This window comes from Hylaeus volcanicus, chromosome 2, assembly GCF_026283585.1.
Source record: "Hylaeus volcanicus isolate JK05 chromosome 2, UHH_iyHylVolc1.0_haploid, whole genome shotgun sequence".
Classification (NCBI taxonomy): Eukaryota; Metazoa; Arthropoda; class Insecta; order Hymenoptera; family Colletidae; genus Hylaeus; species Hylaeus volcanicus.
The window spans coordinates 10,728,554-10,742,560 of NC_071977.1; the positions used below are offsets into that span (position 1 = coordinate 10,728,554).

A 14,007-nucleotide genomic window follows, 5' to 3' on the forward strand; every position below is an offset into this window, starting at 1 on the left:
TGTACCCCGGTCTTTCACGCTACCAGTCAACCTGACTCGTACGATTAATACATCATTTTCAGCGTTATTGATCGGATCGATCGATTGGCAAACGATGAGGAGGACTGGTAGTTTCGAAACGCTTACCCTTGCGTAGTAATCGCGACAATTTTTGTACCCGTCTAATGACGCAAATCTTCGACTGATCGTTGCCCAGGCAACCTGCTCGTGTCATTTAAAACCTCAATTATCGGATAATTTCGCCGTTCTTTCGTCACGTCGTTCGGCCGAGGAACCGTGCGAGTGTTAATCGTGGAACGAACAAATTAATAGCGATTACAGGGTACGCGAAGAAATGCGTGGGTAAAAGCGAATCCAGAATTTGCGTGTGCGACGAGTTTTATTGCTTTATTACCCCATCGAGATTCCTCTGATTATTGCGAGAGAAATGATGATGACGAGATTAAAACTCTGGAAACATCAACAATTATTTAATATAAGAAAATACTAAGTACATTGTAGAAACAATTATTTTACTAAATTTAATGTTTTGAAGTTTGTATCAATCAATTGCAATAACGAAACATTCGGAAAAGCATGAGAAAATATATCTCGATGGTTGTATGTTTAAACGGCGAACGATGTAGCAACATTTCGCTTTTAAGGGTGGTGCTAATGAGGAAAATCTGCGATTACGCAAGTCGCGAATCAGGAACTAGTGCGCGCTGATCTTTTACCCCGATTGACTTGAGCAAGAGACTCTTATGTACGGCCTCTGAATAGTGGACGTCGGTGATAATCCATCAAGCGAATCCAAAATTCAATTCTCTTTTACGTTGCAGTTTTCTCCAAGTCGCAACGAAGTAGTCGTTAAATGAAATAAATTCTAATTTCAGAGTGATTTAATTATATAAGAATATCAATAAAAATGAGACGAATGCTCGTTTTGTTTTCGTTCAACCGGTCTCTCATTCGCTCATAATTTCCGTGGACACATCGAAAGTGTTTTATTAAGGAATGTCCGTGCGAAGTTACGCATCGATAACCATAATTTCATTTGTTGATTTTGCCTGAAGCTGGTCATGTAGTGTTGTAACGGCAACTTACTGAGATTTCTAATGATGCTCGAATCGAAGAATATTTCGATACTAGGTAATTTTTACGAAAGACCCACGAGGTTGACCTTTCGCGAGCAAAAATTTCTACGTTACGTGATCATAAAGATACCTTTAGCCAAACGTGGCGCGGATAAGAGATGCACAATCATACATGGCTACTATTAAAATCAATTTAAGTAATCGCACCCTGAACAATAAAATTCCTTCAGCCGCGTGGAAGAGCGGAGACTAAATGAGAAAGTATTTTACCGCATACTGAAGACTATTTTTTATTGTCCAGTACTTCTGTAGAAGAGAAACGTAATTATCTAGCACCTCTTGCTCGAATTTTTAACGCTCTTAGATCTCAATTTAAAGGAGAGATTCGTGTAGAATTCTTTTTAATTTTATATTATTTTTTAATTCTTCTCATATTTAATAAAGACGTTTAGAATAATCTCATTTTAAGTATTATTTGAGTTAAATAATTCATATAAATTCTAGGTCATAAGAATGGTCTTGTCAGTCAGAATATTTGATTCCCTGCATCTTCTTGAAAACTTATAGTAAGAAATTCAACCTTTCTCTACATACAATTTTTAAATTCCCATTTAAAAAAGAGCAACATCTCGTTGTAATTTCTAGAAACACCCTGTATATCGTCACTTGATTAGAACGAGAGTAATTTTTGCATCGCGAGGGTAACCGATGGCGTGGAATGGAAGAGATTCTCTGAAAACAGAGCCTCCGGAATGGATCTGCGGATTTCAAGTTGGGGAACAATGATAACCTTTGACATTTAGCGCGCTAACAGCTGGCTGTCGCTTGCGTCTCGCTATTAATTCTTGCGAGGCTGCGGATACGGTCGTACGTGTAAATACCAAACGCTAAGCTCACCGGTGGAAATACTGTTTTGCAGAATCGAAAGTGATCGCCGGCACACAAACTCGAAAACTGCACGGACGTCTTCGCGAACGTTCCGAAGAATACCACTGACGCGCCTCGACCTCTGCTTTCATAATCAAAATGAAAACAATCTTTTAGCATCTGAAGGTGCTTCAAAGACCACCTTCCAAGAGCCAGGAGCACTTCGAAACGAAGTGAAATCATGGTGGAAGATGTGAGAAACTTTCTACGTAACAATAAGTTGCTAATAGAAAAACTACATAGGAGTTGGCAAGTGGTTCTTCAGGAGACTGTGGATGTTCGAAAAAAAAGATTTTCTTTGCATTTTTTATTGGAGATTATTGGTGTACATTTCTGAATAATTGAGAGATTGTTTTTTCCTGAGAAGATTCACTAGTTTTCTTTAGAATTTTCGAAATCAATTGAATTTATATCAAGTGCGGTCTTCGAGATAGTATACTTTTCCCATCGATGCACTTCGGACGACAACATGAAATTTTACACGACTCTAATTTCAGAGTTTACCAAAACAAGTCAAGCGAGATCGAGAAAGAACCCTAAATCTAGCATTCCAGGGTCCCAGAGTAGAAGACCATCTCGGAGAGACTTAAACCACGATGGAACAACATCGACGCACAAGTAGAGTTACAATTCGACGAAACGTATCTCAACCAACATCGAGATGGCACATTTCTGCTCCAACTGGTGGATTCTCTAACCCACCCTCGGATCCCAAAATCAAAGCACCAACTGCCCCCGTGGTCACACTGTCGATTGCACAAACTTCTCTTTAGATCTACTCCGTCCACCAACGGACGTCGTATCGTTCACCCCCCAATCGAAAACCCCATCTTCATCCCCTATGGCACGTGTCACTTGGTCTTCCCGATATCACTTACTTACCATTTCTCGTATCGCGATCTAGTTTTCCGGGGACTACCGGAAAGCGGTCGCCGTTAAAGGGACACTTCAAAACGGACACATGTCTCGCGGGAGCTTGCCGGTCCCGGGAGAAGGTGACTTCTTCGTCTCGAGGAACGTGGAGTGCATTTATAGGATTCACCCGATTGGCTGGTGGGGTGGGGGGAGGCAGTAACGTTCGGTCCATGCGATTATCGCGAGCCGACGTCCGCGGGAGGATGCTGTAACTCTTCGTCTCGTTCGTTGGAGAGGTGAGAAGACGGCTGGCCGCGAGGGGGAGTGAAATGGTGGAGGGAGGAAGAGAGAAAGTGAGAGTTCATGGCTCGCGAGAAGGACGGGACGACGCTGAACGTTGTCTGAAAAGGTCCGACGCCGTGCCGCGTCGGACGATACCCGGCGGACGTCTCTGCCTGGATAATGGCGAAGGACGTTCGTCCTCGGAGGGGGGTTACGCCACCTCCGTGACGTAAATTGTGGTACTTTTGTTTTATTGGGATGGTAGTTCGAACCCTTAGAAATAATGCAAATCTTCTTTCATGAAGTCCTAACGGTGAAAAAAATACGACATTCGGAATGATGGTGTGCATTGAGGCTGTTGACGATGTTGATGAGGGCTCACCACATGTTTTATTCACAGTTCTATTATTTAGAATAATATTTCACCCGGACATACGGGTGCCATAAAGCATTATTCTTTTACAATTGGACGCCTCAAAGAGTTAAAAGGTAGAAATATTAAGTACGTGCGATAGCTTGTCCTGCAAATTTTAATACACTAGCACAAATCTCCTCACATGCTTTCTCCTTTCATTATTTGAACTAAAATATATCTTCTGAATATGTACCTAATTAGAATGTCAACCAAAGGTGAGTTGATCTTAAGCATATACTCCAGTTTTCCGAATGAAATTCTTCTTCGTTAAGTGAAACAGTAACAGGATCCATTTCGCGCCATATTTAATTTTTCCTTCACACTTGTCAGTTAGTATACTTCACGGAACATTAAGTATCTCCGCTGTTCACTTGCTAATGGTGTTTCTCTTGCAACAAACTCCAAAGCATCCTCCATCTTAATTCATTTCCCATTACAGAAATTGCTTTACAAGTCAAGAGTAATCACCGTGCACCTTGAGGTAACTTTGTAAAAAAACACAAACCGTTTATCAATTCATCGCTGAAGTAGCTTCTATATTTGGACACAAACATCCCAGAAATGGAACCGTCGTTCTGTTTTGATTTTGGTTTTATCCGGAGCGATGTATTACTCAAGATTCCTAAATTCGAAGACATTCTTAACCAGTTATTTGTTTATCACGATTGATTTATGTAGGCACACTATATATATATATATATATATATTTTGAAATATGAAATATTTAAAAGTTGTATTTTGGGAGTAACACGATTGGAAATTTGCTAAATAATTAATGAATCGTGTACAGCAGATGGTTTGGACAATGGAACAATTAATTAGAATCATGCCTGTGCCTTTCCAATACAATCGTTCCCATCGTCCATAATATCTCAATCCATTTATATCATAAACGAACAAGTAATGATTTCCAACAGTACATAACTCATCCAATAATGAATTACTAGTCATTCATATATTTCAGTACACAAATAATAGCATTGCCCAAGCTTGAACTTTCAAATATTGGAATGGAAATCACCGACAATGAGATTATCGCCATTTCGTTCAATCGTGTCTAATGCACACCTACGAAATTTAATTTCAAAGCAAATTATATGTTTCATTCCTAGTAAAAAATTCATTTCGATCAAACTTATGGTACATTTATAAAAAATTCGTGAACGTATCCTGCTTTGTTGCTATCAAGGTAACTCTTCTGACGAGTGGTCGTTGGTTTCCTGGAACACAATGACGACAGATTCGACGTGAACACCTTCATCAGAGCATGATCAAAGGATGCTCGAGCGATACTGTTCACAATAGAACTCGCGTTTAACATCTTCGCTCTGATTACAGGCTGAGGTAATTCCGTTCTCGGAGAATCATGATCGAAGGACATCTTCGTTCGTCAGGTTGCCAATAGGAGTCAACGATTCGCTGTTTACGACATTCGCCATCAAAGTAAGATTTATGGGTGATGAGTCTGGCCTCTCTTAAACGAGTGCTTATAGGTGATACTCGAATTTGAAACGAGAGGGAGCGTGGCCTTATACTGGACAGTTCGTTGCTATTAGTGTAACGTTCGTACTCAGTTAAATTATCCTAATTGAGCCGCGGCAGTTTCGTCATTTGGGATCTACTTTGACATTTCACGGCTTCCTCTGACCTTTTGTTCATCTATATACGTATATTTAAATTGTGAATATACATCGAATAGAAAGAAAATCAATCATCCCATCATTACTGTCTAAATTAGATTAAATTTCCATTGTTTATGACGACCCTATTGCATAAAACCTTACACACGTACATCTCATATTTACTTATGTAAGCTAGTCACCTCTTCCAATTTCTTGTGCAATTATATTCATAGACAATCACAAGCGTAGTAATAAATTCTTGGCTTTTGGAGACCCCAATGAATTATCATAATTCTTCCCGACTTTGTTCTAACCACCTCTGAGAGCTCCATAAATTAATTATGATAATCATTTCTAGGCCCACTAGTAATTTATCATAAAACTGGCGAAAAATCTCGCGTCTAGAAAGTAGACACATAATATTCTGTAATCTCATAATGTAGCATCTAGCAGACACTGCGTAATACACCGTAGTTAAGTTACATGCCTCGCAGACATTTGACAGTGTGGAAACTTCTGTGTCGTCGATTATTCTCGAAATCATTCCTCGCCAAATTATTTATTATCGTTTCCGCGAGCCTAACGCCGCCGCGTGATTAGCTGCTTAATTGAGCGTAATTAAGATACCGAAGGCGAGGATGAAAGACACTGCTGTTAAGTGCAGAGGACGCATAAGTGGGCGCATGCCGCGATAATTATGCAGCTATAAATCGACGATACCTTTCTTCGTCCACTTCTTGCAACAGTGCAATTTGTTAGAGAACCAGAACGACCGTAAATAATTTTTGTAAAAGCAGGTGAATGGCAAATATGAAGACTGAAGTCGTTGCAACAGAATTTGCAGTTGATTGGACGTAAATGAAGAGTGACATACATGTTCTGCAACAAACTTTATCTACCTTCGAATATCTTCAACTTGGTAAAATCGTTAGGGAATGCTGAATTGATGAGAAGAATGGAGAGATTGGCTTGATTAGATTTTGAAGTCATCGTAGATTGACATTTGGATGGATTTATTGGAAGGTGGGAATGCATTTTTAGTAATTAATTATTTTATTCTGGAAACTGGTAATAAAAATGAGTTAGGAGATAGCAAGTTCCTTGCTGTAACAAACCTTGTGAATATATAATAAATATACAAAAGATTGAAATTAATTCTGATAAATTCAAAGTGATCTTATAAATTCATTAATAATTCATTTAAATCGGTATGCAAACAAAACAGCAAAAAAGTGTTGACTATAATAACTTGGAATTTGTATGCGTGTGTAGACTATGAAAACGTACGTGGGTGCCCAATTATACATTAACTTATATTTAGACATATCGAAGACAAAAACGAACCGAAAATGTCAAACATTTGTCTTGCTACTAAGCTTCGTTTTTACAAAATTCTGTCTTTTTAATTTTGACAATCGTTCATGGGATGCGTGGGCTGGCGAGGGATCCGTATAACGTCGCGTGGCCTTCCTCGGGTTCCCCATCCCTGATCTAGGTTAACCATGAAGTAATGAGAATATTAGCTGTATACTAGGTCTGACTTTCTTGCGAAGACATGGGAAGATTTTATTGTTCGAGTTAGGTCTGTAGAAATGCGAAAATGGTCGTATTCATTTTTTTCTTCAGGTTCCAACGAGTACGATACGATCTCGAACCGTAATGTATTGTTTGAGCAGGATATCGAACGGAATCTCATGAAAAGCGGAGAAAAGGTAGGGTAATTTCAGTTATGCAAGGTTTCACTTTGTGCCAGCGTCATCGAGATTTATGCAGATTCCCATGCGGGTGAAGAACCTCAAACACAATGATGCTCGACGATCGACTGTAATCATCGCAAACGTTATGTGAGTTCATCGTTCTCGGTGATCTGAGTGTACACATATTTGCGCCTTCGTCTCCGCTTGGATGTCGCCATTCTCGGTTACCATAACAAAGACGTTCATTTGACAAATAACGAAATAAACACTTCAGAAGCTATTAGTTACATACGAGAAGTCATTTCTTAGAAATTAGTCGTGTTAGTCTTCTTCTACTCTAACATAACGACGTCCCGTCACAATTGATTCGTTTAATGGTATTCTGTGCATTAATTATACCCTGTATAATTATTCAGTCGATCAAATTCTACATATAATTCATTGTTCACATATTAATACATTTATTGAAATTCTACGAATCATTTATTTTTCTCATTTTATTAATTCTGTAATACACATTGCATGAAGATTCATTCAATTGTATTTATTTGAAAGTGTTGTCAATTGGTATCGAATAACGCTGTTCGACTTCGTATTTCGACATTCACTCACGGAAAATTGACACGTGTTTACTTATAGAATATATTGGGAAACTCCGACGTTAATTATTCTCGAGTGCAATTGGCACTCAAAATGGGCCATTTCTCTTGAGCAATCACTCGTTTAGCACCATCCTTCATTGGTACTCATAATGGGACGATCATAAACCGCTGTACATGCATGATTCCCTTCGAGGAAACCTTGAAAGAATCTGGGAACACCAGTCACTCTATTCGAGTGAAGTGATACGTTTTCATTGGATTTAAATAATCACTCAAGTGTACAATAATGAGCCCAAGGTAGAGTGCACCATACTTTCGACCTTTTCGCGTTTCTCATCATAAACTACAATAAAAATTGATTTTCATCCCTTACGTACCACCAACGACAAATCTGCAATTTATTAACGTCACAGTAATTTATTAAAATTACTTGCAATTAATTGCATCCATGTAAAAATATTTAAAGTAAAATTTTATTCCAGCAGTTACTCCTTCCAATTATTTATATCTAATTATCTTTTTATTACGAACAGGCTGTGGGCATTGAATAGTTTATCGACTTTTTTAGTCTTACGTCCTCGGCGATCGTAAATGTATAATAATGAAACGATTCGTATTCCGTGTTACGAAACGCCAGGTATTCTCGGAACCAGTAACTAACATTTTTTCTTGTCTTCTAAATTTTTAGAAACGATTGAGATTTTGCTATATTGATTACGAGACGTCGACACGACACGTATTTAACTTTGTTTTATCTTTCGACTAACGTATAATATTGTACTTTATATTAAATTACGGAGAACACTAAGTGATAGTGAACGTTTTCACCGTTATTAAGTCAATTGTTGCATAAACGTTCCGAAGCATCGAATGCATATCAGTTATCCACATTTACGGTAAATTCCCACGATCGCGAAAACGAAGCACCAGAGGAGCCAATTCAAGTAGTGCAAACTGGCATTGGACGTACGTATACTTATTATCAAAGTTACTCGATTAAAATCGTGTTTCCACCATTTTCGGAAAGCATGTTGTATTTAACAATTAAACTTTATTGAATAGATAGTAATTCTGATTGTGATGCAATATCGGTTAAATATTGATCCACAGTCTGAACTTTAAGTAACAATACATCTAGTCAAATACTAATGCAACTTGAAGCCTATACTTAAATGTAGAACAACACAAATAAAAATGAACATCAGTTCTCGATTCGATGACTGCTCAGAGACTATAATTATCCTCTTAGGCATCGACACACCACGGATTATTCTTTCTATGAATGAAGTTCTTTCCCTCACGAGACTAACCTTTCTCTTAGTACTTAGTTTTCAGCTGAATGAAGGTGCTACCACGACCAAGGAAAAGGTCGTAATCACTGTTCGTTTGACCTTCGATCTTTTCCCTCGACGGATAACATCGTTAACAGGGACGTTGGTGGTCTCCGAACAAAGATGTTTTTCCTGGTGACACGACTTTCTTCATCTAGTTCAAACGGTACATCGATGACCATAATTTTCAGAAGACGAAAATCGAGTCTTCGCTCAAACGTGTTTTTCGTTTCCTAACGAGAATATCTGTAATTCTGATGTATAGTTACAATCCCTTTCTCTAATCAGGATTTGACCTCAAACAGTGTTTAGCCGAGGTGCGATTTATAATCCGCCTCTAATTTGATTTATGAATAGACATCTAAAAGGAACACATCGGTATGAAATCATTTCTACAAAGTTTTTTTAAATATAGGTAATTTAAATTGACTAGAAATTAAAAATTATTTAAAATACTAGTTTTGGTTTGATAATGACTTCTGAAGGACTTTTCATCCATCTTTATTTTCCAAACAAAATCTTTGACATTCTCGATACAAATTTTATTTATTGGATTTAACGAAGTTGAGAATTTACTGCTATAGTTGTTCGACGTCATTTTTTGGATTATACGACAACCTTGGAATTTCAATTGCGACGAATTAGTACATCATTAGTGAATCCATCTAGCATTATCAAGGTAAACTTGAGGCGGCGTAAATGATCGCAGGTGATTTCACAAGGTATACATAATATACTACGGGCTGACGCGTAAAGGTGTAGCGAGCATAAAATTACGTAACGTCTCCTGGAATTTTATCCAAAACGAGGACCGAAATTTTCAGCAAGAAAAATGCTACGTCTCAAATTTTCTTTTCTACAACTGTCTCGTGTTCAGATACACTTGAATTTATATCAAATTAAGCAAACGTTAACATTTTATTTAGATCAAAGGAATGACTTCTTACGAACACAATGTATATTTTTAAAATTTATTTTACTCATGCCATGATTCTCTGATACTGAAGTAATTAATATCTATCACATTAAAAGTCGTATTTATACCATCCTTGTTTGTTTCCAATCGAAATAAAGACAAATGAAACTTTCATTACGTAACGTACATCGACGGTTGTTAAAGCCACACTTGCGCTCGATTGCGGTTAACTTGTTGCAAAGTAAAAGTCCCGATGACCTGAAAAGTCGAGGATGACCCGTGCACCTGTATATACGGATCACCGCAAATGCATTCTCTCTTAATCGCGTCGGGGTTGCCCAATTAAATGGAAATACACCGAGGAACGAGATTTCGCTAATAGTTCGCCATACGAGGTGCAATATCTGTCTTTGACATCTCCCAGAGACGTTCAACATTGCAATTACAAATGCATGCGAATTGTATTCATTATCCACGTGAAATCATACGCGGCAGCCTCGAATGTCAGTAGCAAAGATTCTCTCCCAGATAAATTCAGTCGAATGATATCGATTATTGCAGAGAAAGATGATACACGGATGGAATATACTTCTTGTTAATATCCAAGGCTGATTACCATAATACACGTATCAAAGAATTGCCTATTGAATTAATATATACCAATGGAACAATATCCATTTGCAAATAAATTGAGTAAATAATAATTAAGCACGATAGAGTATTGAAGCTTCGAAGCAATAACTGTGCCACGTCGTTATGCAAATTATTTTTTTCAATCAATATACCATCAGTTTCATAAATATTCGTACGTCTATATAAATATACTCTATGTCTAATAAAGAAGTTTGTATAAATTAAATAATAGGTTCGATGTTTTCAAAAAAATGTTTCATTATAAATATGTACATGGATGAACTTTAAACTTGAATATATATAATGAAAAATGTATTTGGAAACATCAAACTTATCATTTAATTTAGACAAATTCCTTCAATAAACACAGGGAAAACGAATATTTATGGGACTGAATGTAAATACAATATAGACATTCAATAATAATAATAATAATAATGTAGTATGGCGCCCTCAATACCCAAAAATAAGGAGTCAAAGAAGAACATGAATCGTAGGATGTGGGATTGGTCGTGTAGGAAAAGCGATCGACTATGGATCCGAGGATCGTGGGTTCGAATCTCCGTGGCTTACTTTTCGTAGAGACTCCTACAATAATAATAATGATAATAATACGTTTTTTGAAGAATTAAGAGCGAACGAGCTGAAGGAACCGACATTGACAAGGCCGAGATCAAACTTTCAACTTGCCAGGGACTTTAATGACTAACCATTTTCGACTCGTGAGACTCTGGAAAGAGGCGTGGAATTTAATAACAACCGCACAGAGATCGTTTGCAATGATATCCACGACCCCCAAGTATTCAGAGATGATACACACGCGGCAGTGATCTGTAACCGGATGCAGACAAGGCCGGTCATTGTATAATAGCTACTTTTAGGACATGTGACTGAACAACAGTGGCTTTGTGTTGCGAAGTTCAACACCTAAGGCGATTAATGTCGTAAAAGCCAAATGCAATGACTTCTGAGATATGAAAAGGGTAGACATTCTTCTGAAACAGTTCCGAATCAGAAACTTGCGAAGCCCAATCTTAAGTGTGGAAGTAGCAGGAAATAAAGAGGAATTTATTCAACAATCTTAACAATAACAATACATTCTTAGTTATAAGCCTAAACAGTAATGCCTTCTTTGAATTTTACTCAACGACAGAAATTGTTAAGTCACAGTTTAAAATGAAGCAGCACTTTCATCATCGTTTTAGTGTCACAAATATAAAAACATATATGTTATTCATTCAATGAAGGATGTATTATTTTAGAAATGTGTCGTGCATCGAGAGTGGCTCGATAATAAGACGTTTCAAAAATTATATTTCCATTTCAAATTTATGGTTTATTTATTCGTGTTGCACAATCTTCAACGATGTAAAGAATATAAAGTATCATCAGACACTGCTGGTCTGTTTAAGAAGTATGTGTTCGTTATTGCTTTAATTTCGTCGTGATTAACATTCAGGGTTTTGTGAGAGAAACAATAAATGCAGTTTGCACCGGAAGTGAAGATAGCGATTGCCTTCGAGTGACGAAAAGTAGACGCGTTCCGTACAGCACGGTTCCCAATGTTGTAAAACGAGATTACGACAATAGAATCGGTACTAAGATCGTTCTAAACGTCTTTCCTTCCTATATCGTGTATCGTGGAATCCAAATGGTCGTCTTTTCGATTAGTGATAGCCACCGTAGTGGCCGAATCCGTGACCATAACCATATCCATGACCATAGCCTAAGGGGAAAAGCACATTAGGAAGACAAAGTAACGTCGATGAATGTTTTATCAACATTGAGACCGATCGTGTGCACAACGTCGATGAACGTTTTGTTTGCTGTATGATTTAGGCCGAAAACGTGGTAGGAAAATCGGGGAAAATTAACACTTAGAGGCATCGAAAGTACACGTCTTGAATTTTAGGAAATGACTTTGCAGGGTGGTTTAAAATTATTAGGAAAATTCAACTGAAATTCATTCGCAAGCAAATTCCTCGTGGTAATGGAATAGAAAAGTTTTTCTTTTAGATATCGGAAATTTTATACTGTGCACAATTGTAGTTCAACAAGATTAAATCAAAGTATCCATTCAATGCATTGACAAATGAAAATTTACATGGAATTTAAAGCTACAGAAGTACGAGAAGTTTGTGTTCAATTCACGAAGAACAAATAAATCCAATGGTGCATTAAAGATCGACCAATTGTATTCGGTGCAGCACTGTCAGCGGTGTAACATATGCGAAGGTGCATCATTGCGTGTGTAACGTGTACAAGTGTCAGAACGTCCCAGAAGTCAAATTTATGAATTTTAATTACTCCTATCTCGAGGACGAAGCGCCTAATTACAAAGCAAAACAGGATTTTTTCGATTTCTTCTTCCACGAGGAATTTGCATACTTCAGCCTATCCCATAATTTTGGAACATGTGATAATTCTCAATAATTGCCTCACATCAACCTCCTTTTAAAATGCTAAAACTTGACGCAATATCGAATCTAACCGAATATCGAAGCGTGTACAAAAGATTCATTGACGTTGAGGGCGGTTGTGGCGCGTATCGAGTCTCATTGTGAAATTATGAATGTTCTCTTACCATAGTGTCCGTAACCAAGTCCATATCCGTAAAATGGGTATCTGTATCCGTACAGGTACGGATAGTAACCGCCGCCGTACCCTCCGAATCCGGCGTATCCACCCAAATATCCTGGTTTTGCAGCGACGATGCCGATTATGACAGCCAGCAGCAGGAATGTGTACTGCAAGGATTGAAAACGAGACATGAAGTTATCTGTTTTGGCTCTTAATTCATGGAAATAAATTAGTAAGGTGGAATAGAATTTTTCTCTCCACCTATAGAAATGAAAAATAGTACTATCAATTAGTGGTTGAATAGGTCTTAATAATTAATTTTCTTTGCTTTCATCACTTACTCTTCGCTTTTAATATCATTACAGAAATATTATTTGATGTATGGTAGACAATTCATATATAAAAATCAAACAATTTGCCAAAATTTTACACTTATGAACTCAACTGAAGTCCTTCCCACTGTTTGTATATTTCACACCCTATAATCACTGATCTTTTATTAAATTCCTTTCTACCGAACTATTCATTTAATTAATCATGGAAAATAGGAAAGGTGTCAACACGATCATTGAAAAGTAGATATTTTGTATATTAAACTGTATTATTATAAAAAATGAATTTCAGTTTGCTGGCCTTTGTTCGTTGACTTACAAGTTTCAAGCAAGCCATTCTCTGTCAGCTGACACTAGCCTGTCTGTTCCTCGAGCAAGTTGCACTAATTTTTCTGGATCTATCAGTAGCACTGTCTGTCTAACGTTGGTCCCCGGTTCTTTTATAAGAAAGGCTGGTCTCGTCGCGGCCCCCAACGACAATTTTCCCAGCCTTCGTATTGGCTTTCCTCTGTTAACACTAATAGCAATGCCCGGTATTGTTACCCTGAGATTATGCGAATGCAATGCGTCATTATGAAAGAGACACGATGCAGTAACGCGTTTCGGGATGGTCACACATGCACGCCCTGTGAACAGCGCCTTGACATCCAAATTCATTGACGGTTCCAATCCAACGTCAACGAAACGTTCTATTACGTTTCTCAATTCTACTTTCGTATATATACACAAACATAATTTT

The 14,007-nt window shown here is 37.7% G+C and overlaps 1 protein-coding gene across 1 annotated transcript; it reads right to left on the minus strand.

Annotated features, from left to right (window-relative positions):
- Positions 1–11,403: 11,403 nt before the first annotated feature.
- Positions 11,404–13,723, minus strand: LOC128885096 (keratin-associated protein 19-2-like). Its single transcript, XM_054138866.1, has 3 exons — positions 13,588–13,723; positions 12,940–13,103; positions 11,404–12,087 (listed from the first exon to the last, which is right to left on the minus strand). The coding sequence occupies exons 1-3, from the start codon at positions 13,603–13,605 to the stop codon at positions 12,024–12,026; spliced, it is 246 nt and encodes an 81-aa protein (XP_053994841.1). The 5' UTR covers positions 13,606–13,723; the 3' UTR covers positions 11,404–12,023.
- Positions 13,724–14,007: the final 284 nt, after the last annotated feature.

Coding starts and splice junctions, on each gene's coding strand:
- LOC128885096 (XM_054138866.1), bottom strand. Junction 12,088..12,939: donor CTTGGTTACGGACACTATGG/TAAGAGAACATT, acceptor TGTGCTTTTCCC/CTTAGGCTATGGTCATGGAT.